Genomic DNA, 25,321 nt, shown 5'->3' on the forward strand with positions numbered 1-25,321 from the left:
GGTGTCTTCCACGAGATGGCGACATTTATCCGTGGGCGTTTTTCCTGTGAGCACCTTTTCGTTCATTTGAAGCAACAGGCTGACCAAAACTGTGCAATATGCTTTTGTTTTTATGAAAAGGCACCATGGTGTTAATAAATCATTCGTTAGTCATTTTTTGGGTAGGTTTGTTTTGAAAGTAAAGTTACAATAAGTGAGGAATGGAGCGTACCTGAAATAGTGTGACTGTTGTTTTTGTGTGCGAGATCGTGTACAGTAGAGCGCGTGAGTGTGCGCGTAGGAGCGTGTCTAGTATTTTAGTGCGAGCTTGTGCGTGAGCGCGTTATGGTTTTCGTGTTTTGTGTGCGCGTGTGTAACCAGACTGGCGATTTGTGTGTGAGAGTTTGTGCGCGTGTGTTTTGTGTATATGTTAAATGTTTGTGTGTGAGCGTGTTAGCATGTGCGTGCCTGCGCGCGCGTGTCCCAGTGATGGTCGAGGTGGAGTCCATCATATTTCCCCCGCCAGGCGCGCCCCCCCCGCAAGCTTCCGAGGATGTTCGCCTTGGCGGAGGCACCAGTACCATGAAGAGACTTGCACCGGGAGGAGGCGGGGCCGCCAAAAAGTCCCACAACAACAACAACACCGAGCTCTTGCTCCTTGACGACGACGAGCCCTCGGAATCGGAAGCTCACGACACCGTCGGCGCAGCCTCGACTCGGCTCTTCCAGAGGGATGCGCGGGGTTCGGTGGGACCGGACGCAGCCGCGCTAGGACGCCAAGCCGGCGGCATGATATGCAATAAGAACGGAGACTGTCGAAGGGAGCCCACCAGCTCGGGGAGTCTCTCGTCACTCATATCCCGACAAGAGAAGCACGCCGATGGGGGAGTAGAAGCGGCCGAGGGCGGCAAGGGTGCGAGCATGGACGAGGCGGTGTCAGAGGGACCCGGGGCCGAGGTCAAGACGAGCGCCGCCGCGGGAACGGACAAGAAGGACTCCCGGGTGTCTTTCTCCAACGCGTCCGGCGGTAGAGGGCACACCCCGACTCTGCTTTCCAGGAAGTCGTCCACGAAGGCGGCGGGGGAGGCGGCGGCGGCCGAGGACGGCTCCCTCATCGCGGCCGACGATGGCGAGAGCAGCCGGGGTCAGACGTACATGCAGCGGCAGTTCAGCTCCTTGCTGCAGCCCGGGGTCAACAAGTTCTCCCTGCGGATGTTCGGCAGCCAGAAGGCGGTCGAGAAGGAGCAGGAGCGGGTCAAGTCGGCGGGAAACTGGATCATACATCCCTACAGCGACTTCAGGTAGGCGGCCCGGGAGTTGCAAGGGTTCAAGTGCACGGCCGACCAAACTTTTAACGTGTTAAGATCGTCGCAGTAAACAAAATGAATGATAACGTAATCACATGATCAGATTATAATGGAATGGTTTAGTGAGAAGTTTCAGCACCAAGGACAGCTCATTTCATACCTTTAATTTTACAAACACATTTTTTTATCCGTCATACGGGTGTAATTCTGTAAAAATAAAACCAAAATAAAGTAAAACTACTGTTACTTGCCACTTAGTGGCATTTTAATTAACAGAAGTTACATGACTATTTGACATTTTAATAATTGCATTGTTCATATTAGGGATGCAACTAACGATTATTTAAACAAAAAAAATCTATTAATCTATCAATTATTTTGTCAATTAATCAATGGATTAGATTTAAATTAACATTCCTTTATAGTCAAGGCCATGACCTTTCAAATTGACAGTGTAGAAAAGAACAAACATACAGAACTTATCAGGGATCACTTTGAGTAGTCACTGATACCGATAACAAGTACCGATACTTTTGATTAGTGTAGTTCCGATACGGTTTTTGGACCCCCGATACCGATTTCCAATTCCCAGCTTTGCAGTATCGGCCGATTCTATCTTGACTTGGCATGCAGTGAACATGTCACACATCAGTGAATGTCGTGCACGAGCAAGATTAGCATTAGCATCGAAATTAATGGTATTGGCATGTTACTTGTTAGTATTCACTGATACCTCAGATTTAATACAGTATCGGGGGCCTCTGCCGATACCAGTATTGGTATCGGAGCAACACTACTTTTCAATAAAAAACAGTAACAGATCATTAAAAAAAAAACAAACTATATGTTCCAATGCCTAATTTTTGCTTGAACTAGTAAAATTGCTTGGCATTAATTGATTCTTGTAATTATAAAAAGTATTTGCCGCTGTCACAATTACTGGCCAATACGATAGCTGGTATCAGTACGTGGCCATCTTATTTATAATTCAGCTCCTGGTTTGATCCGTAACATGCCAGAAAATTGTCAAAATTTGTCATCATTGTTTTCCAAAGTAAAAGCAAATGTCTTATTTTGATTCAACACAAAGAGGACTCAAGAAATCGGACATTTACTGTTGAGAAGCTGAAATTCTGAGGAATTGGACAAATTCGAATTTAAAAAGGTATCTAAACGATTCATCAATAATCAAAAATAATTATTGATCGATTTGGTCATCAACTGGTGGCCGATTAATCGGCACCACTTTTTGTGTAACTGTTGCGATTGCATCCCAAGTTCGATAGTGACCCGCGTGTCCCGGTCGCAGGTTCTACTGGGACTTCACCATGCTCCTCTTCATGGTGGGCAACCTCATCATCATCCCGGTGGGCATCACCTTCTTCAAGGACGAGACCACCGCGCCGTGGATCATCTTCAACGTGGTGTCCGACACCTTCTTCCTCATGGACCTGGTGCTCAACTTCCGCACGGGCATCGTGTTCGAGGACAACACCGAGATCATCCTGGACCCCAAGAAGATCAAGAAGAAGTACCTGCAGAGCTGGTTCGTGGTGGACTTTGTCTCCTCCATCCCGGTGGATTACATCTTCCTCATCGTGGAGAAGGGCATCGACTCGGAGGTGTACAAGACGGCGCGGGCGCTCCGCATCGTGCGCTTCACCAAAATCCTCAGCTTGCTCCGCCTGCTGCGCCTCTCCAGACTCATCCGTTACATCCACCAGTGGGAGGAGGTAGGAACGCAACAATCCACATCGCCAGGACTACAAAAGCCATATTGTTGTAATACACATTTTTTTCCCGGCAAACTATATCAACCTAAAATGGCTTCATTTCATGCCGAAAGAGAAGTCGTACGGAAAACGACTAATCTTACCGAGTCACTTAGAGTAGCAGTAGAAGAAGCACTATTATACTGCCTCCTAGTGGCCAAAATGGCCGAACCAGAAAAAGCAGCACATTGAAATGAATCGCAGCATTAAATCATGAGGGGCATACTGTTTAATACCTTAAATCCTATTTAATTATTTTATTCTGTATTTTTTTTTAGGTATATTATTATGGAGTTTTAGTTAACCTTATTAAGAACACTAACTAATTTTAAATTATTTATTTAGTTATTTACGAGGGAGGCTGCATGATGATTTGGGAGTGTTTTAAGTTATGTGCATGGTCACAAAACTAAATAACTCATTCCCTCGCAGCCATTTTCACTGAAGCAAGCCCCTTTGCTCACGGCTAATTTTGTAAGGCCAACAGAATATTGTTCTATTGGATCCTACCAAAAGAAAGATTAGAGTCTCTTCTTTCACCAGGAAAAAGAGTATATTTCTATCTGTTTCCATTTTGCAGCAATTAGCATTAGAATATAGCTAAGTTTCATCATTATTTACAAATCTGTTTAAAACTGTGGGTAAATTAGCTTGTTTGTAACATGGCCCTAGTGGATCTCTTATACTCTGCTGCCACCTTCTGGCCGTTTTTGTAATAACTACCATTGCTTCAACAGTTCTCTGCAGGATAGAGGCTGCATCTAAGCCTTCTGTATGCTCTAGCATAAAAAAAAAACAAAAAAAAAAAACGTATAAATATGTCTTTGGGACACTGGTAATATTTTATTTGGGAATAAGAGTTAAACATGTATCTCAAGGCACTACTGTAGTTATATTTCAATAAATAGTCATAATTTTTCTAAAACATTTTTTATACGTGGAAAAAAATCATAAATTTACATGAACGATGTCATGTTTCTAGTTGCAATATTTCTATGACAAAAATAACATGATGTGTAAAAAAAAAAATCTATAAATTGTTTGAATAAAAGTGTATTAATCCCATTATTATATATTGCAAGAAGTTCATTTAATTACTGTTTGTTTGGTTAAAAAAAAAAAATCTACAACAGAGGTAATAAAATTAATTAATAAATATGAGGAAAAAGTTGGCATTTGCTGTAATATTATGAGCATAATCCGGAACGCCGTCTGCGAGGTCTCCTGACTAACACGGCGTCTGCCGTCACGTTTATACTGGACTTAACTGGAGCTGCTTCGTGATCCCAAGCGCGCAATTGTTGACAGGAACTTGAAGCGCAACCTTGGGGCAATGAGCCACATGCTGCTGCACCACGTCCAATGACAAAAAGTTTCTTATCCGATCACATGCGGATGCCTGATTCCATTTGAGCATTCTAACAAAATCAGACAACATCCACGAGTGTGGACATGAAAAAAAGTTTGGATTATGAATCTTGGTCTCTCACAAAAAATCTAGCATTTGAATAGGGGTGTGTAGATTTTTGATATCCACCGTAATTAGCCTTGAAGCCATATTCACTTACACACTACAGTAGCTCGGTGCATCATTATGCTACATAAACACAAGAAACCCCAGTGCAGCGTGTTTGTGTTTGTTTCAACATAAATGGCATCCTTCTTTTTTTTTTTCTTCTTCTAATTATCCGAACTGCTGTGAATCACTAAAAACAAGCACACAGTCTTTTAATTACCGAGCGGTAATTTGAGCTCGGGGAGAAGCCTAATTACCGTCTCCGTCGTACACATACAACTAGCGGTATATGAACCTCACTCACACAGTGGTTTGACTACAATTATGTAAAACATGAAATGATGACAATAACACCCTAATATTTTATTGGGGGGGGGGGGGGAGTCATTGTTATAGAATGAAGAAAAAGTTTGCAAGATTACAAGAAAAACAACAACACAATTAACAAGAATTCATTACATTTGAGTAAATTCTGTATTATGAGAGTAAACTCGTACGTTTATGATGTCATAATATAACTAGAAAACATAGCGGTAGTACAAAAAGTTACAAAAAGTTCCTAATATCGCAAGAAAAAATTTGAAGAAATTAGGAAATAAATTGTTTTACATGTAGACAACAGTTAAAAATATATTTAATGAGAAAACAAATGTTACCAGAAAAGTCAGAGAAAAACATTGTATTTTAAAGAAATAAACAAAAAATTAATTTTTTAATTTTAAGTTGAAATTGCAAGTTCAAAATCCTAAATTTACGATGTCATAATATTTGCATACATATTATTAAATGTAGTAGAAAATGTTTTTATGAAAAAACTTTTGCTAGAATAAAAAAATAAATGACAACAATAAAAAAAATCAAAGTAACACTTATAAGATTTTTTTTTTTTTAAATTGCAAAAAAAAAAGAAGTCCCCGGTGGTAATTGTCGGAAATTTGAATTTTAGGTGAAATTTTGAGCTAATCCAAAGTTCCTTTAACATAATTTTTTTTTTTAACGCACAATTAAATTCACTGCCATGAATGCATTAGAAAAAAAAAAGATTATAAAAAATTAGGGGGCAACCATAGTGCTCGCTGATGCATTGTTGCATATCTCCGAGAGGTTTATGTATGTGTGTACGTGTGTGCAGAGGCCATGATAAGCATTGTCGGGAATAAGCGCAGCAATTTCCCAAGGCCGGAAGCTCTTTTCACAACGAGCTCTTCACTCGCGTGCTTTTGTCTACGGGCAGAGTGAGGGAATGTGTGGAAGTAAAAAGTGATTGTTGATTGGAAATGATGGTTGCTTTTTGGTCTGCAGGTGGCTCCTGTTTGACTAAAAGCGTGAATTGTGCGCGTATGTTGGCTGCTGGTATATTCGGACCCGGATTGCGGTGTGACATTGTCATGTAAAGGGACGGCGCTCGGGTCTCCGTGTTGACCTTGAGAGTCTAGGAAGAGTGTAAGAAGCACCGTGTGTGAAAATAGAATACACAAGTTTCTTCGTTATTTTCCATCTTAACTCGTTCACTGCCATTGACGGCTATAAACGTCAAAAATTCATTTGAACTATTTCTATTAGTTTAACATTTTTTGTTAACAAGAGTAGGAAAACCTAGATTTTTTTTTGTACATTTAGAACAGATATGAAATTTGTGATTAATCAAGAGTTAACTAGTGAAGTCATGCGATTAATTACAATTAAAAACTTTCACCGCCTAAATCCTTGAATTTTTTATCATTTTTTTTCTTTTTTTAATTCATTCACTGCCATTGACAGCTATAAACGTCAAAAAATCTTTTTAACTATTTCTATTAGTTTAGAAAAAAATCCCACTTTTGTTAAGAGTATGAAAACCTAGAATTTTTTATTGTACATTTAGAACCGATATAAAATTTGTGATTAATCGTGAGTTAACTCGTGAAGTCATGCGATTAATTACAATTAAAAAAATTAAATCGCCTCTTGCCCCTAATTTTTAATAATCTTTTTTTTTTTTAATGAATTTATGGCAGTGAATGAGTTAATGCTGACAAATGTAGCCTGTAGCACGAAACATTTCTCAGTCTAAACACTAGGGGGCACTATGTAAAAGGAGTGCGAAGACGAAGGTACAATCTGGTGGATATAATAAATATAAATATATGAAAAATTAACTTAAAAATAAATTCAACAGTCTTGAGAAACACTGGTGTACAAAGGGGAGGTTTGTTAAAAAAGTTTTCCCACATTTATCGATGGATTACGTTTAAAAAAAAAATACCCACAATGTGTGAAATCCGCAGAGTAGTCGTCCTAATTTTTACATTTATTATAAATGTTTTAATGCTGTATAACCCCTCACCACACACTTGATACAATTTTCTCAACGAAATTTCTCACTTTCTCGCTTGTCTAAATGTTCAAACTTTGATATAAAAAAAAAAAGGGTAGGCTGCAGCACTAAATAAAAATAAAGCATGCAAAATTGTACTAAAACAATCCATGAAAAGTGAACAGTGTTGTATCGAGAGAACACAGTATGTTTAATGGATTTTACATTTATTTTGGCACAAAAATATAATTTTCAATTATATTTCACATTTTCAATGACAAATCCTAAATTTCAATGAATTAGTTTTTGTGCTTTATTTCAAGATTGATGTGAAATTAACATTGGCACAATGTTTACACATTTTGAGTTTTATTTAAAAAAAAAATTGCACATTAAAAATTTTCAAATTTAAATTATAAATAATTAATTATTTAAATTTTGGGAGAACATTTTCCAATATTTCCCTTTTTAACTCATTTGCTCCCAAAAACGTATTTATACGTTTTTATGTTGTTGTTTTTTAAATTTATTTATGCTAGAGCATACAGAATGCTTTGATGCAGCCTCTGAACTAAAGAGAATGGTTGAAGAAATGGTATTTATTGCAAAAACGGGCATTTGTTGGCAGCAGAGTATACGAGATCAACCAGGGCCACGTTGCAACAAAGCTCATTTAGCCACAGTTTTAAACAGATTTGTGAATAATGTCAAAAACTTAGTTATATTCAAAAGTTAATTGCTGCAAAACGGAAACAGATAGGAATAGCAATAGAGCACAATATTCTGTGGGCCTTGCGATATCAGTCAGAATCTAGGAAAACAGCCGGGAGCGAATGGGGTTGCTTCAGTGAAAATGGCTGTGAGTGAATGAGTCTAATTCATGAAATATATAAAAAAATATTTGTAACAGCCCTGGTAGTATGATTCTGTGGCAGCAGCATGAGGTGGGTCACGGAATAACAGCCTCGCTCCCGCCAGATCTTCCACATGACGTACGACCTGGCCAGTGCGGTGATGCGAATCTTCAACCTGATCGGCATGATGCTGCTGCTGTGCCACTGGGACGGCTGCCTGCAGTTCCTGGTGCCCATGCTGCAGGACTTCCCCTCTGATTGCTGGGTGTCCCTCAACAAGATGGTGGTAAGTACGCATCAAATAGGTATGCTGCGGGTGTACCGGATCAGGCCCGCAAAGGAGTTTAATCTTATTTGACAAGCGACTTTTAAGTTACAGTTTGTTTAAAAATTCCGTGTTCCATTTGCATTTGTGTTGTTTTTTTTGGACAATATTTTTACAGTTGCGCCCTGCAATTTGGGGGCGCAAATCTGCATATAATTGATTTGAAGTTATATAGGCCTACCATGATTTTACCGCTCCGGCCCACTTGGTAATATATTTTCCTTTATGTGGCCCCTGAGCTAATATGAGTTTGACACCCCTGGTATAGACAATATTTCAAATATTGTATTTCAAATTGTATCAGCCTATATTTGTTGACAAAAATTGGTGGAATTTTTTTTGTATTGTATTATAAAATGAGGTCAATTAACAAGATGTTCAAAAAGCACTCATTTTTTATTTTTTAATTATTTTTAATTATTTTTTGGTTTCAGTAATATCCTGGTAATGCCTTTTATCATGCTCATTTTGGTCATTTTAAATATTATTTTTGATACCTTTTCATCTTTACCTACAGTGGAACCGATTTCATTCCTATTTCCTCATAGAAAGACCATTAAAATTCCAGTATTATTGCTTACATTTGAAGCTTACCATGCGAGTAGTTTTGATTCAAGTCTTTGAAAACTGCAGAAATAATAACTGTCACAGAGTTGAAATGAGCCTTGCCGCATAGATTTTGTAACCCGTCCAATGAGGAGAGATTCTGGCAGTCAACAAGCACTCTTAGATCATCAGTATAAAGCACAGCTCATCCAAAATCCTCATTAGGTTTTAAAAAAAAAAAAAAAAAAAAAAAAATTCATTTTCAGCAACACTCACTGGGACATTTAGTATCATGCATGCACACGATGTCATTTGTGTGTATTAGCGGTATCGGTACTCGCGACGGCTATCGATACTGGTATCGGCCCCCGCTATTGTGGCCGTTTTTTTCGGTCAGGAACTAAAGGTTGAAATGGTTATTTTGCGTTTATTGACCGCCATGAGCGGAGAACGTGAATCAGCAAACGGAAATACAGAGCAGCCTTCCAAATTAAAAGCATGGATTTCAAAACAAGATATAATTAAATATCACACACTTCTTAACATGGTAGATATGACTAAATTACTTGAAACACTATTGTATTCAATTGAATTATTTGCACTTCACTGTATTCCTTAAAAGGAAATTGTACAACCACATATTTTGATTGGGTCTTTTTTTTCCTCTCTGGCCACTGGATTATTTGTTTCATTTTATTTTTATTTTTTTGACATTCATTTTATTTTTATTTTTATTTTTTTGACATTCATTTTATTGTGTGCTCTATGCAAAATGACTTTTATGAGCAAATTGAAAAATATCTAATTGCCATTAATTTCAAGCAATTTTAAGGATATTTGCTATAATTGGGATATATATATGTCTTTAAAAAAAATTCATTGTTTTTTATGTGGAAATTTTATGTATCATAAGTACTAATGGTATCGGCACTTGGTATCGGCGAGTTCTGAAGATTTTCATTAAAAAATGTGGTATTGAACATCCCTAATAATAATAATAATGATAATAATAATAATGAAGCTATTTTTTTCTCTCTGGCCACTGGATTATTTGTTTCATTTTATTTATCTTTTTTTTTTACATTCATTTTATTGTGTGCTCTATGCAAAATGACTTTTATGAGCAAATTGAAAAATATATAATTGCCATTAATTTCAAGCAATTTTAAGAATGTTTGCTATAATTGGGATATATATATGTCTTTAAAAAAAATTCATTTTTTCTATGTGGAAATTTTATGTATTATAAGTACTAATGGTATCGGTACTTGGTATCGACGAGTTCTGAAGATTTGCATTAAAAAATGTGGTATCGAACATCCCTAATAATAATAATAATGATAATAATAATAAAGCTATTAATGCTGCTAAAAATGCAATATTTTTGAAACATTACAATAAAGTTTGTTACTGTAATAAAAACTGTGAAAATACTTGCGATATCTCAACATTATTATTTATTACATATGACAATTTGAAAATTGATTGAAATGAGCATAATGAAAGTTGACATACTTGATTTGCTTTTAGGGGCCAGATCTGGCCCCCGGGCTTTGAGTTTGCTTCCTGTGCATTACAGTAAGCGTTTGGACTTAGTCAAGTAATCGCACATTTCTCCCGAACTAAACACACATTTTTCTGCTTGATAGAGTTGGAAAGCGTTGCTGGTTGGCGCCGTTATTAAGCGTGATAATAAGCCTCGATTCTCAGCGTTTGTGTGCCAACTTTTTGTCGCTTCCGCCATTCAGATGTTGGCTTTGTTTCTTAGTCGTGATTCCTATTAGACCAAATAAATGACAGTTTTGAGGCCGTTCCAGTAAACTCGCCTCACTTTGGAGGCATTTTCACGCTGGGCCTCCCCTCCCCAAATTTGTCTCCTCCCCTCCCCTCCAATCCTTTTCATCTTCAAGCCCTGGAGCCAATTTCACTTAAGTGGTTCTCAACTATTTGTATCAAGTAGCAGCTCAAAAATGACTTGAACTAACTTTTGATAACATTTCAACTCTCTACAGATTGGTGCCCCCCCCCCCCCCCCCTTGTTCTCAATGTCATAGCTGCATTCCAGGCCCCGCCCTCTTCTTTGCAAAAAAATCCTCCATTCATACAATTACTGACAATCAGCAGATGGGCCGACTGTATTTTAAAGTAAACAAAATGCTCGTATGTGTTCTTTGACACTTCATACATCCATCAATCCGTCTTTTGTAGCGCTTGTGCTCATTAGGGTGATTAGGGTGAGCTGGAGCCGACCCGGACGGAATTTTGGTCAAGTGTAATAAGCAGAAAAGCCAACCCAATTAAGAAGACGCAAATGTGGACGTTTTCAATGCAATCGTAGCCGTTGACACGTTTTGGGCATGGGGTGCGAGGCCGCAGCTTGCGCCATCATTCTGGACGCTTTAGTTGGTTGCGCTCGGCTGCGTGTGAACACCAGCCTCTAATTTGCACCTGTGTCGTCTTCAGACTCCAAATCTAGACGCAGGTGCTTCTTAGTACTTATGGGAAACATAAGCCACTTTGTCATGCAACTACAAGAAAGAGAGAAAGAGAGAAAGAAAGTAAGAAAGAAAGAAGGAAAGAGTATGAAAGAAAGAGAAAGAAAGGAAATACAGATAATGAAATAGAGAAAGACAGAGAATGAAAGCAAGCAAGAAAGAAAGAGACAGAAAGACAGAAAAAGAAGGAAAGAACAAGATGGAAAGAAAGAAAAAAGGAAAGACAAAAGAAGGAAAGCGAATGAATGCAAGAGAATAAAAGCGTGAGAAAGAGACAGAAAGTCACAGAAAGAAAAAAAAACAAGGAAAAATAGAAAGAAGGAAAGAGAGAGAATGAAAGTGAGGGAAGGAAAGGAAGAGAAAGGAAGGAACAAATGAAAGACAGGGAATGAAAGAGAGAAAGACAGAGAGAATGAAAGCAAGAAAGAAAGACAGAACGAAAGACGGAAAGAAACAGAAAGATGGAAAGAAGGAAATGAAAGAAAGAACACGATGGAATAAAAGAGACTAAGAAAGACAAAAAAGGAAAGCGAAAGAAACTGTAGCTGGCTAGCTAGCTAGCTAGCTGGCTAATTAGCTGGTTAGCTAGCTATCTGGAGATCATTCAAACTTGGCAGGATTGTTCCAACACAAGACATTTATTTTTGACTTTACGGGTACTTTTAAAAGTTCAATATTTCAATTTCACCAAGAAGTCAGTGTTAAGTCTCACAGAATATCCTATTCACCGCTAACAAAACACACATTGAGCTCTTGATTGTGTTGGAATCCATTGATCGACGACACTTGTATGAAGTGTGACGCAAAGGATTTTGTTTCGTGTCCGGCGCACTTCACCGAGTGTTTATCCGTTCGTTTCCCGCCATTTATCAACACGTGTGAATACGAAATCGAAACACTCGGCTTTTAAATAATGAATCTCGACGTTGCTGTTTGTGTCGCTTAACGTATTAAAAGTCTAAATGGAGCTCTGCCAAGCAAGATAAGCTGTGTTGTTGGTTTTAGACTGTCAGGGTTGGCTCTGCATCCCGTCACGCACACACTTTTATAATCGCCCTATCATACATCATGGACGTCTCACGCTCCCATTGTGCTGCCATCTAAACGTATTATCCGCAAATGCATTTAGGTGACAAATTAACCGTTCCGTCCAAGAAAATGGCCGACACAATGAAGCCCTTTTATTTCATTACACTCCACAACCAAAGAAAACTCAAATAATGAATATACGCCCCTCTTATCTGTGCTCATTAATTAAATGCATGAATTAATTGTGTCAATGTTAACAATTGAAAACTGTAAAAAAAAAAAAACAAAGTTACTATTTTTACCTTGTATTTAGTTTCATTGTTTAATATTCTTTGTCCATGAAACAAAAGAATGTGTCCCCTTTCAGAACGACACGTGGAGCGAGCTCTACTCCTTCGCCCTCTTCAAGGCCATGAGTCACATGCTGTGCATCGGCTACGGCCGCCAAGCCCCCGAGAGCATGTCGGACATTTGGCTCACCATGCTCAGTATGATCGTGGGGGCCACCTGCTACGCCATGTTCATCGGCCACGCCACCGCCCTCATCCAGTCCCTCGACTCGTCCCGGCGCCAGTACCAAGAGAAGGTAAGGACGCTCCTATTTTTGGACATAAAAGCGAATTTAATCGCCGCAAAGATTTGGCTAACGCCGTCCCGTTTAACACGAGTTCAATACTTTCCTCGCTTAATTCCAGCACTGTTTGATACGTTCCATTAATTCTGTGGCGCTGATCAAAGCTGAGCTCAAGCTGGTTAAGTTGCTTTCTTGGCCCCCGGTTGCCTTGTTTTGCAGACTTCTTTCGATCCTGCAAGAGATGCCGTCTAATTGCACGCGCGGTAATGCTGACACACACTTCCTGTACGCGTCGGGGCGGGTCATCGTTGAGCTGAGATTGATCCTCTCCGTGCGTTGTGGCGATATTTTTGAAACACCATGACTTGTCTGAATAGGCTCAATTTTGCCTTCTGATCTTCAATTTTTGTCTATTATTCACAACTAATTTCACCTCACATTCCGAGAAGGAGGTTGAGAGAGAGAGAGAGAACGAGAGAGAGAGATATGTGCAACCGAGCGAGCCTCATTCGAGAAAAGACGGGTTGAATAAAAAGAAACGAGCTTGAATCCAGGGGGGGGGGGGGGGGGGGGGGGGCTAGAGAGAGAGAGAGAGGGCAACCGAGCGAGCCTTGTTATTCATTTTGGTAGTTCATGAGAGAGAGAGAGAGGGCGCGAGTGGGGGAAAGAGAGAGAGGGAACGAGAGAGAAAGAGAGAGAGTGAGAGAGACAGAGGGAGGTGAAACCGAGCGAGCCTTACTACTGCGCACGTTCATGAGAGAGAGAGAGAGAGAGAGAGGGAGAGAGAGAAAGAGAGGGCGCGAGTGGGAGAAAGAGAGAGAGGGAACGAGAGAGAAAGAGAGAGAGAGTGAGAGAGAGAGAGAGAGAGAGAGAGAGGTGAAACCGAGCGAGCCTTACTACTGCGCACGTTCATGAGAGAGAGAGAGAGAGAGAGAGGGCAACAGAGCGACCCTTGTTATTCATTTTGGTATTGTATTTTAGTTTTACATGCTGAAAAGTCTTCTTTTTTTTGTACTGCGCAAGTTCATGAGAGAGAGAGAGGTGCAACCGAGCAAGCCTCGTTCAAGACAGGAAGTGTCCTGTCGTGTTTGGTTCCGTTAGCTGGGAAGACGCCCGAAAACGTCAGAAACATCTCGATGCTATTTTGTCTTTACCACGTCCAGCAGAGGGGGCTAAAGTAAAAAAAAAAAACTAACAAAAAAACCTCTGCCTACTGTGCGTGATAATTAAGTTCAAACTTTTTGTAAAGTGGAAAAGTATGGCCAAACAAATCAGGATTTACCGTATTTAGAATTGCAGCCTTGGCGTCCTTTTTTTGTTTTGTTTGCAGTGTCTTTGGTGTTATTTGCTAATGAACCCTCTCCCAACTTGTTGCTATTCTCAGACTCCCACAGTGTGCCTATTATCCTTGAGGGCGGGGGGGTTTCTTGGCTTCTTTACATCTAAAAACAATAACCACAAACTGTCAACAGGTATAATTGGACCGGGGAGGAAGTTATAATCTCCAAAAGTGCATTGTTGTTTTTCCCAGTTTATTTCCCAGTATGCGGTCAAGCATGGATCTCTGTTCAATGTCCACAAATGAATCGGACATATATTGTGGCGCCGTGTCAGAGGAATCGATTGATGGTGGGTCTGCAGGCAAAGTTCTAAAAACAATGTTTTTGAACCAACTACGGAGAGGATAATTGGTGAAATAGTCTGCTGGCTGCTTTACGGTAGTATCTGTCTTCCGTCTTTGACTTAACCAACATGGTGCGAGACAACCCTGGCGGCTCGTAGATGACAACACAAACCAGCTGACGTCACACAACAGACTTACGGTCTTCCCTTCCGTTATTTTGTGTAAGATGTCAGGACAGCAGTCACGGAAGCTTAGTCAGCAGATATACCAAACAACAGCCACAGCGTTGATTACAATTGGAAACGCATTTATTTATGTCCATTTCAAATCTTTTTGAAATTCTGATAAGATCCAATGCAAGTGTCGAATAAAAAATAGATTTTTTTAAAGTTTGTTAAAATGACATAACTCTTTATTTTCATCCTCTGAAAATTATTATTTTTTGTTTTGAATCTGAATTTTATGTCCAACCAGACCTACCTAACCATTATATATATATATATATATATATATATATATATATATATATATATATATATATATATATATATATATAGATGTAGATGTGTGTGTGTGTCTGGTGATTAATTTTTTTAATCGTAATTAATCGCATGACTCTAATAGTTAACTCACGATTAATCGCAAATTTTATATCTGTTCTAAATGTACAATAAAATATATTTTTTATTTTAATACTCTTGCTTACCTAAAAGTGAAATATGGTCGCATCTCTAGTCATTGCTACAGTAATTTCATAATAATTCATCAAATTGAGTTAAAATTAAAAATATGTGCTGTACTGTAAAAAAAAACAAAAAACGAGTGCGATATTGGTCATTTTTCTGCCACTAGATGGCATAATTGCAATTGTAAGATGTTAGGGACAGCTCAGTGCATTTTTCTTTTCATATTAGGAGCGATCTAATCCTTAACATGAAGTCACTTGTGAAATTCTGCTTTTATTTATTTATTTATTTTGCTTTGGGCTGGAAGGTTTTTCCGATTTTGACGCCTTTTTCCCATACACAAAATGTCAATCAGAGTGAAAACACGATGAAACACAACCGCGGAGTCACACATAAATGCCGCATAGATTTCTTCAACACGACTTTTCCGCCACATCAACTTTGGGAGCCCGCTTGACTTTTGAGTGACGCGGCCGGCTAATCTCAGACTAATGCCGCGGAAATCACAAAGTCAATAAAACTTCCACCGACAACAACTTCTTAACCGGGGCGGAGGCGGCGGCGGGAGCGAGCCAGCCAGCCAGCTGTCATTTGGCTTTAATTGAGAGTGTCACACACGCTGACTCCCCGGGTTGCAAACACTTAATAGGGGCCGCCTGGCTTATCCCGCTGAGGCGCTTGTATTATTGACCAGCAGCTTCTTGACGGCTGGTAGAGTTCATCCCAAATGTTTCATTTATTTATTTATTTTTAAATCGTTTTTTTCACAACAAGAACCACCATCAATCATGTGTTCCAATACTTTTGTTCACTTGAAAAGTGAAAAGGTGCTTTGTTATGAGTTGTTTATATACCAAGCACAAGATATGCACAGCCCTTGTTCAAACTCCAGGGTGTGTAGACTTTTGCAGATTTGGAATATCTGTCCACTGCAGTGACCACAATGCATGTTAAATAAAAAAATGTTGCCCTTGTTTGTGTGTTTGCGCTCGCTGCACCTCATGAATGCGTTCAAGTTGGCTTTCTATGGAGCAATTATTTTTATTTGCGAATGCCCTTCGCTTCCTTTTGTATATTATTTATTAATTTTGGACATAGAATCATTTGGGAAAGCACGCTTTTATTCATGAAAAATGCAACAAAAGCGACTTCACGCGCATGGAAAATCTGGTAACAATATTTAATATTTCAGTGGCACAATTTATTCCCTATGAATAAAGCATCATATAAAACTAGATTTGTGGTATTATTATAAGTCATCTAAATACATATTCGGAGGCTGTTGCCATGACAATTAAAATATGTCAATATGTAGAGAGAAGTTTGAGCGAAACGATAACAACTTAGTCCTTTATTATCTAACTGATGTATTGCATCATTAAAGCGAGTTTGGTTTCTATTTAAAAAGAGAGAAAAAAAAACATATTTGCTTTGAACATTAACACTGAATTTTGTCAGTGTCACGGAGTCGGCTGCTTCATGCAGTGTTGCAACAGTTACCCACAATAAGTACAGTAGTTACTTTACTGATTACTTGATTTCCAAAGGAACTTAAGTTACTTTACTCATTACTTGATATTTTGATTTTAAAAGTAACTTCGTTACTTTAATCTTAATACTTGATTTTAAATGGAACTTAATTGGTGTACTGATTATTTTATTTTAAATGTAGCTTAGTTACTTTACTGATTACTTGATTTTCAAAGAAATGTACTCTACTCATTACTAGATATTTTGATTTTAACTCATTCACTGCCATTGACGGCTATAGACGTCATACATTCATTTGAACTATTTCTATTAGTTTAACATTTTTTTCCACTTTTGTTAACAAGAGTATGAAAACCTAGAAACATTTTAATTTAATAAAATTTCTGATTAATCATGAGACCTCAAATTTTTAATAATCTTTTCTTTTTTTTAAAAAAGAAATTAATAAAATAAAATAATTAGAATTATTTTTTTCTCCAATTTTTAATAATGTTTTTTTATTAAAAGATTCTTAAAAATTAGGGGCGATTACCATTTTAATCGTAATTAATCGCATTACTTCACTAGTTAATCACAGATTTTATATCTGTTCTAATACAATGAAAAAAATCTAGGTTTTCATACTCTTGTTAACAAAAGTGGGGAAAATGTTAAACTAATAGAAATAGTTCAAATGAATTTTTGACGTCTATCGCCGTCCATGGCAGTGAATGAGTTAAAAGTAACTTATTACTTAAATGTTAATACTTGGTTTCAAATGTAACTCAGTTGCTTTACTGATGACTCTATTTTCAAAGAGACTTAGTTACTTTACACATCACTTGATATTTTGATTTTGAATGTAACTTAGTTACTTTAATGATTACTCATTACTTCATTTTCAAAGTAACTAAATTTGATTGAAACGCTGACGCCGGCAACTGCTTGACATAAAAATAACAAGTGGTTTTGCCAATACTTTATTAGAAGTGCATTTTTAACAATGTTTAAGGATAAAGTTTTTTTTTTTTAATAAATAAATAAAGGCAGCCTTTTTTTTTTACTTAACATAAATATTGTTTTATAAAGAGTCTTTCTGGATTTCACTGAACATAAATATGGACTTAACATAAATACATTTGCTTTTATATACTGTATACAGTAAATTAAATTCAGCCATTGTTTATAAATATAAAAGTATAACAAATTGTCTGTTTGCTGTGTACAATTTCTCCTCTTGTGAAAAATAAACACCCTCGGAGTTTCCCCACTGTATAGAAAATATTGCTATAGTATACTATAGCAAAGAAACAATGAAAAAAATATATTATGTGGTAGTGATGGGTGGGGGGGGGGGCATAATGGCGTTATGTAGCATCTTCTCACAGCAGGTGTCATGTTTCTGCTCATTGCTCGAAGGCATAAACAGGTCACGGGCTTGTCATGTGGATCCGCGTTTCCAGCCTGAATATCATTATCACTTCTTCTTTTCTTTTTCTTTTTTATATGTTCCTCTGCTCGTCAATGTGACATAAACGTCCCGGTGAACAAAAGTGGTTTCGCTTCTCATCCCCTCTTATCTTCCTCTCGGCGGCGTTCAGTATAAACAAGTGGAGCAGTACATGTCATTCCACAAGCTGCCGGCAGACTTCCGGCAGAAGATCCACGACTACTACGAGCACCGGTACCAGGGCAAGATGTTTGATGAGGAGAGCATCCTGGAGGAGCTTAATGAGCCTCTGAGAGAGGTAGCTCACGCACACACACACACGCACACACACACACACACACACTGAATCTAATTATAAAGTACAGTCAGTCTTTACTGGCATGCTGCTTGAATACATTTACATCTACTGTCACCTCATGTCACTTGTTAATTTAGTCAAGTAGTTATAATTAAAGGTTCGGTATTTAAGCGTTTTGTATGCTTGTAGTGGTAAAAATAAAAAATAAAAAATGAATGCAAATTTTTATTTTTAAGGATAATAATGATGTATTATGTATGCGCATAATACCGTATACAGTATGTAAAAGGGGAGCGTATTAATATAATTGTTAATCTATAAAATATTTAATCTAACATACAAGATAAAATACAGGAAATATAAAACGTTTCATTTTTCTTGTTGAATGTACTTCATAAATTATCCAGTAGAATAACCAAGGCCTCGCTAATGAGAGGAAAATTATTACATTATTATATTATATATTATTATATGAATATGACAGTAAAGTCAAAATAATGGGGTGTGTGTGTGTGTGTGTGTGTGGGGGGGGGGGGGGGGGTTAATTCTCATTTATCATCTGTCATTTCAGGACAATAAAAGTGTAATATTCTATATAAAGGCAAAATAATATATATATTTTTTTTTATAAATGCCTAATATTATGTGGTGGAGAAATGTATTTTTTGAGAATAAAATCATAAGGAAATAAAATTATTGAAAAATTAGGAAGTAAAATAGTCACAATTTTACAATTCTGAGAAATAACAGATTTTTTTCTTTAAAAAAATTGTGCAGTATTACAGAAAAAAATATTACAAAAAAACAAGATTAAAATAAAACATCTTTTAATTTGACAAGAAACAGGTCCAATATTACACTTATCCATTAAAAACAAAATTGCAATATTTAAATAAAAACCTAGAGTTTTGCAGAAAAGTCACTTCATAAGCAAATTTTAATATTATTGAAAATGTAATTTGAAAGGAAAAATTACGTAAACATATTTTACACAAAAAGTTTCAATTACATGGAAAACATGGTCATTTTAGGAGAAATAGTGTGAAATTTTAAAAGTGAAAAAAAAAGAAAAGTATTCTATGAGGGAAAAACAAGTATTACAAAAAGTTGTAATCTTATATATCAGCCCAAAAAATCATCATTTAAAGAAGGGGTGAAAACAAAATAAAATTAAAATATCACACTAAAGAGATAATCTTGTACAAGAATTGAGTCATATAATAAAGTCATCAATTGCGAAAATTAGGTAAAAATATTCAAAGTCACAATTTGGAGAGCATAAACGTTTCCAAGTTGCGCCCGCGTCTGGTAACAAAGCGAGCTCGTCTCTTGTCAGGAAATCGTCAACTTCAACTGCCGCAAGCTGGTGGCGACCATGCCGCTGTTCGCCAACGCCGACCCCAACTTCGTGACGGCCATGCTGACCAAGCTGCGCTTCGAGGTCTTCCAGCCGGCCGACTACGTGGTGCGCGAGGGCACCATCGGCAAGAAGATGTACTTCATCCAGCACGGCGCCGTCACCGTGCTCACCAAAGGCAGCGTTGGCATGAAACTGGTCGACGGATCCTACTTTGGAGGTTGGCGCCTTCCCATGGCAACTCATTCCATTGGCTTGCGGCGTAACAGCTAAGTGCTGCTTCGCCGTGTTTGCTTTGAAAGCCGGACTCCGCTAATTGGATCAAAAGTACTCAAAATGTACTCAAGTAGAAGCACAGGTACGATGAATAAGCAAAAGTGCCATGTCAGCGTGTGGCTTGATGCAGCAGGTGCAGCCCATTAGAACAACACAATGGTGATGATGATGATGATGATGATGATGATGTGGTCATTTGTCATGTCTCGCCCGCTTTTCATGAGTGCGCACATGGACGCTCTCCACGGGATCTTGACACGCGGTTGTCAAGACGACGGGTCGTACAAGAAGACGAAAGACGAAAAAAAGGAGGGAGAAAAAAAAAAGTCAACGTAATGGAGCTTAGCAGGCTCGTCTCCAAATATAGCGAGTGCTCCATTAAGGCGGCCTGTCAGCCAGACGCCATTCACAGGCAGCAGGTCAAAGTAACCGCACACTCGCGATAGTCATGGCTGGATTTTTCACAATAGTCATTTTTTGTTGCCTTTTGTTTTTTTAAATTCACGTCAGTTTTTTGGGCAACTGTGTTAGTTAAATTTTTTTTTCTCAAAAAAATGCTTTGTTTTAGTTTAGTTTTTTTTTGGTTTAAGTTTTTGTACTATATGGACTACACCAGGGGTAGTACGGAAGCGTATTGTATTCACTTAGGGAAAAAAAAAAACTTGTTTTTCTGACAAATTTTTGGGGGGAGCTTTGTTTTTTTGAGTATATATTTTTTAATTTTCTGTTTTTCTGAATATTTTTTTCTGTTTTATTGAATATTTTTTCAGAACAGAAAAAAAAGTATTCAAAAAAACCCTGAAAAAATATATATTAAAAAACAGGAAAAAAAACAGAAAAACATTTATTAAAAAAAACTTTTTAAACTTTTTTTTTTTTACCTCTGAACTCCAAGTGACTTGTTGCAGACTCGCTAATAGCGGAAGCGGACACTTTCCCGCGCGGATACCTGAATGTGTATACTGTATTGTGGCCTGTTCTCTAATCTCTGAGGGAAAACGCCTTAAAAAAAAAATTCAGAAAAACTGGGAAAAAAAAATTCAGAAAAACTGAAAAATAATTATTTTATAAAACAGGGAAAAAGTACTCAGAAAAACAGAAAAAAAACTATTCAGAAAAACAGAGAAAATATATTTTTTTTAAACAGAAAAAAAATACAAAAAAAAACAGGGAAAAATATTAAATAAAACAGAAAAAAAATACTCCAAAAAAACAAAGCCCCCCTCAAAAAAATTTGCCAGAAAAACAGGATTTTTTTTCCCCAAGTGAATGCAATACGCTTCCGTAATTCAGTACGGAATTATTATTATTATTTTTTTTACTGTTTGAAGCGTTGGGTACGGCCAGCAACAATGACGGCTCACTTTGCGAAGGTCCACACCCTAAGCATTTAAGTTAATTTGTTGAAATCTATATTTACTTGTACATTTGTGTTTCCAGAATTATTATTTACACGTTTATACTTTTTTTTTTTTTTTGTACAAGTATCTAAGTTGATGTGTCGAATCTGCTGCTCTCCGTCATTCATTTGCATTTACCTAAAGTATACTAGCTTCTGATTGGTTAGTCAGCTGATAGGGGGTCAGGAAGTGTTGTCGCTCTAACTGCCGTGTATGACGAGTAAAGTTGAAATTAAAAATGAATCCGTCTCCACCCTGCCTTTTCATTTTTTGTCCTTCTCTTCTCCAGAGATCTGCCTGCTGACTCGTGGCCGCCGGACAGCCAGCGTGCGCTCGGACACGTACTGCCGCCTGTACTCGCTCTCGGTGGACAACTTCAACGAGGTCTTGGAAGAATATCCCATGATGAGGCGCGCCTTCGAGACGGTCGCCATCGACAGGCTGGACAGGATAGGTGAGTCCATTTGATTGGATGATTGAGCTCGCCCGTGGAAACCACTAACGTGCAAATCTCGGGACCACCATCATTGTCATGCATTTAATAGCTTGCTCTGAAAATGTCTGAAAGAATCATAATTTTAGAGAAAAGTGTCTGGGAAGAAAATTTACGCTCCAAAGGGTTTCGCTTCCTTGACATGATGAAGACACGGGTAGAGTGGCGTCTTTATAAAATCTTGGGAGTTATTCACAAGAGGAAACGAAGCATAAGGATTCACGGCGCTAACTGACAGCTGTGATGAATAACGACGATGTGTGATGAAGGGAGCGTGAAAATTTATTCACAGGCGGGGGTCCCCCGCCCCCCCCCCTCATCACTTTAGACGTGTCACGGCACTCAAACACCCTCTTAGCATTTTTCACACCTTTTCTCTCATTCATTAAATGAGAGCTATCTCACGTTTTCCTCAAATTATTTTCCATGTGGAATGAATGGAGAAATTCTATAAACTGGACATTTCCGAACCGATTCAAATCATTTCAAACTATTACTTCAAACTGTTCATCCTATTCATGACATCTTGAGAACTGTTTTTTAAATGCTAAAAAATTCTAATTTCACGTTTTCAATTGAAACGAATGGCAAAATTTTACAAATGTAACATATTGTTCCACATTTCTCAACCGATTCAAACTATTCCGCTCTTTCACATCTCAGAAGTGCCAAAAATCCCCACTTTTGACAAAATTGAAAATTTTCCAGATTAACAGAGACATTTTGTACCTCGTCCTTCCACATTTTTGAAACACTTTAAACCATTTAAATGTCAAAATGTCATTCAGCACATTTTCCCTTTTTTATACTCAGGTTTCTACTTACTGTATGTTAGCATGACCACTGTTAGCATATTAGCCAACATTTGATTAATTGTCATTAGAATTAATACCTAATATCGGGGGCATGTATAAAATTCTTATCAAACTGTTAGAACGCTGTAGCCCTCTGCATTAGCATACTGACTGTTAGCATGTTAGCATTTGTGTCGTTCTCATGTGACTAAACACTTTAGCATGTTAGCATTTGAGACGTTCTCATGTGACTAAACACCTCGTGAAAGGGAAAGATGTATTAGTAGTATATTACAATATTTTTTTCTTTGTTTTACAGCTGTTAGCATGTTAGCGAACATTTGATAAATTGTCATTCGAATTAATACCTAATATAGGGCACAATATAAAATTCTTATCAACAGCTTTAGTACACTCATCTGAAACATAACAAATCGTGTTAACTATGGATTTCAAGGATGATTTTCAGTAAGTGGACACAATAGAAATAGTCCCTGGTGTTAGCGTACTGACTGTTAGCATGTTAGCATTTGAGCAGTTCTCATGCGACTTAACACCTCATAAAGGGAAAGATGTATTAGTAGTACATTACAATGTTTTTTTCTTTGTCTTAAAGTCTACATTTCAAATACGTGTACAGAATATCAGTTCAGGGTTAGCATTGACGCGTCTCTTTAAAGCATTCTAAAGAAAGGACATTCTCTCGTCCGTTTTAAGAATTTCATGGCAGGCCTGCTAAGTAAGTTCCCCGCCCTTGCTTGCCAATCCGTTGCACAAACTTTGGGAGTAGATTAACAGTCATGGCCGTGTTCAGAAATGCCCCCAATGCTCCCTTTCATGCGGCAGCTCCCCTTTACATATTTGCAAAAAAGTCCCGCCTCCTCTCACCTCCCATCTGTTGCCATAGCAACCACGTTCCACACATTAGGGGTTTGCCGGTCAGCTTTCGTATTTGGAGGGTGTGCTTAAAGCGCTAATCAACCAAAAACACTCTCTCTGTGTGCACTCAGTGGATGATAATCATCCTCGGTGCCTTCTGTTATCGGACCCCGTGTGTGTCTGTAACATCAAACGGCAGCTGCACCAAGAATGCATAATCTGAATAGACTGGAAAATAATGACCCAATCAATGCATCGCCACAAGTTAACAATATTCCAATATCAGCGTCTGTTTTCAAAGCGTGCCACACGCTTCAAAGGTTTCACCATCAAGCATTTGTGAGCATGAATGCTTATTGAGGATCCATACAGCTGTCAAACCACAACATTGCACACACACACACAAATGTGGTATTTGGATTCATAGACTCGGACCAACAATGTTTGGGAGTGAAATGTAAAATATCAGTTCCTGCAATTCAAACGTATTTCGATATTATTGATTACAGATTACTAGTGATCGTACCGGTAACCTTTGTTAGATATTATTAACATTTAAATTATTTATTTTCATATATTAACCATCGTTCTACATTATTAACATCTTAATTCTTTATATTAACCATGTTGAAAGGTTTTATAGACGTGTAAAGCAAGTAGTGTTGAACTCAGTATAATTTGACCTTAAGATGGGACATATTATTTGATCTAGAAGTTCCTTCTCTGTGGGAAAACACATTTGGTCCTTGAGAACAGAATCTGTTTCGAGCACGCACCCCTGACTCTGTTTTCCATCGCTCATGGAAAAGTACCCAGAGAGTATGTTTTGTCTACAAATGAAAGAGAGGCGGTCGGTTTTAACTATAAGAAGCCATTTTACACGCGGAAGAGACACATTCGGCACTCTGAAATTCCACCTGTTATGTGATGTCTGGAGACTGTCACGATGTCCAGAGATCTCTGTTAGATTAAAATCATTTTTGCAAAGGTGTTTTTTCTTACATTAAATCTGTCTTCAAGTTTTGGAACACGCAAAGAGGACAAATAATTTTATTCCTCTTTCACCTTGGTAGGTCTAATTCCATTGAACTCTTGCACTTTTTTTTTTTTTTTTTTAAAGAAACACAATCATCTTTATTCCTAAAAGAATCATTTTTATATTTGACTCATCACGGTAACGGAGACAGTCAGCACACACTGTTGTGGGCACACGCGGGAGCAGTTTGCGGTATCCCGTCTTGCTCAAGGACACCACAACCGTGTGACGGGGGGATATCCGGGATCAATTTACAGTGGCAGGAGACCATCTTAAGCACTTAAGATGATTTCTCAAAAGCAAACATCCAACTAACCCTAACCTGCCCCTAAACATTTTGTAGCCCGGTTTTGTTTTTGAATTAGTGTGTGTAATTATGTTATTTGTTGTGATTGTAAATAGAATCAAATTAGCACTTATTTAGCACTTATTATGTTTCTGTCAAGCTTTGTTCTCTGGTCTGACTCCAGCAAGGCAAATGAAAGCAAATTATCTTATTGTGGGAATTGAATTCTTTATTCAAGATGATTATTATTATTATTATTATTATTATTATTATTATTATTATTAGAGGCTTCTTTTAATAGAACCTTTAGGTTGAATGACCCTGATAAAGGTCTGGATGAATTCATTCTGTATCTTTTACTCACTTAAGCTTTGCTGAATGTTTCCTCTCGTACGCACGTGTATGTTTTCAATCAAATGATCACGTGTACTCATAATCCAATAATGAACGAATCTTTTTTTTTTCTTACATAGTTTAAATAAGAGTATTATCGCTTAAAAATACAGAACACAGTTTGGTCTCTTGTGCCAGTATTTTTTATAAATACTAAACCTAACCCTGACATACTGTATTGAAAAA

General features: G+C 37.8%; 1 protein-coding gene across 1 annotated transcript in view; it reads left to right on the forward strand.

Moving 5' to 3' along the window:
• The first annotated feature begins 250 nt into the window (after window positions 1-250).
• The window catches only part of hcn2b (hyperpolarization activated cyclic nucleotide-gated potassium channel 2b), a 28,918-nt gene continuing 3,847 nt past the window's right edge, over window positions 251-25,321 (forward strand). Inside the window, exons 1-7 of the mRNA XM_077583830.1 lie at window positions 251-1,280; window positions 2,596-3,019; window positions 7,849-8,010; window positions 12,487-12,705; window positions 18,075-18,221; window positions 19,558-19,798; window positions 21,544-21,708. Coding sequence (XP_077439956.1) covers window positions 325-1,280; window positions 2,596-3,019; window positions 7,849-8,010; window positions 12,487-12,705; window positions 18,075-18,221; window positions 19,558-19,798; window positions 21,544-21,708 — 2,314 coding nt within the window. The 5' untranslated portion in view covers window positions 251-324. The remainder of the gene's footprint in view (window positions 1,281-2,595; window positions 3,020-7,848; window positions 8,011-12,486; window positions 12,706-18,074; window positions 18,222-19,557; window positions 19,799-21,543; window positions 21,709-25,321) is intronic.

The sequence above is a fragment of the Vanacampus margaritifer genome, chromosome 13 (assembly GCF_051991255.1).
Source record: "Vanacampus margaritifer isolate UIUO_Vmar chromosome 13, RoL_Vmar_1.0, whole genome shotgun sequence".
In the NCBI taxonomy this organism is placed as follows: domain Eukaryota; kingdom Metazoa; phylum Chordata; class Actinopteri; order Syngnathiformes; family Syngnathidae; genus Vanacampus; species Vanacampus margaritifer.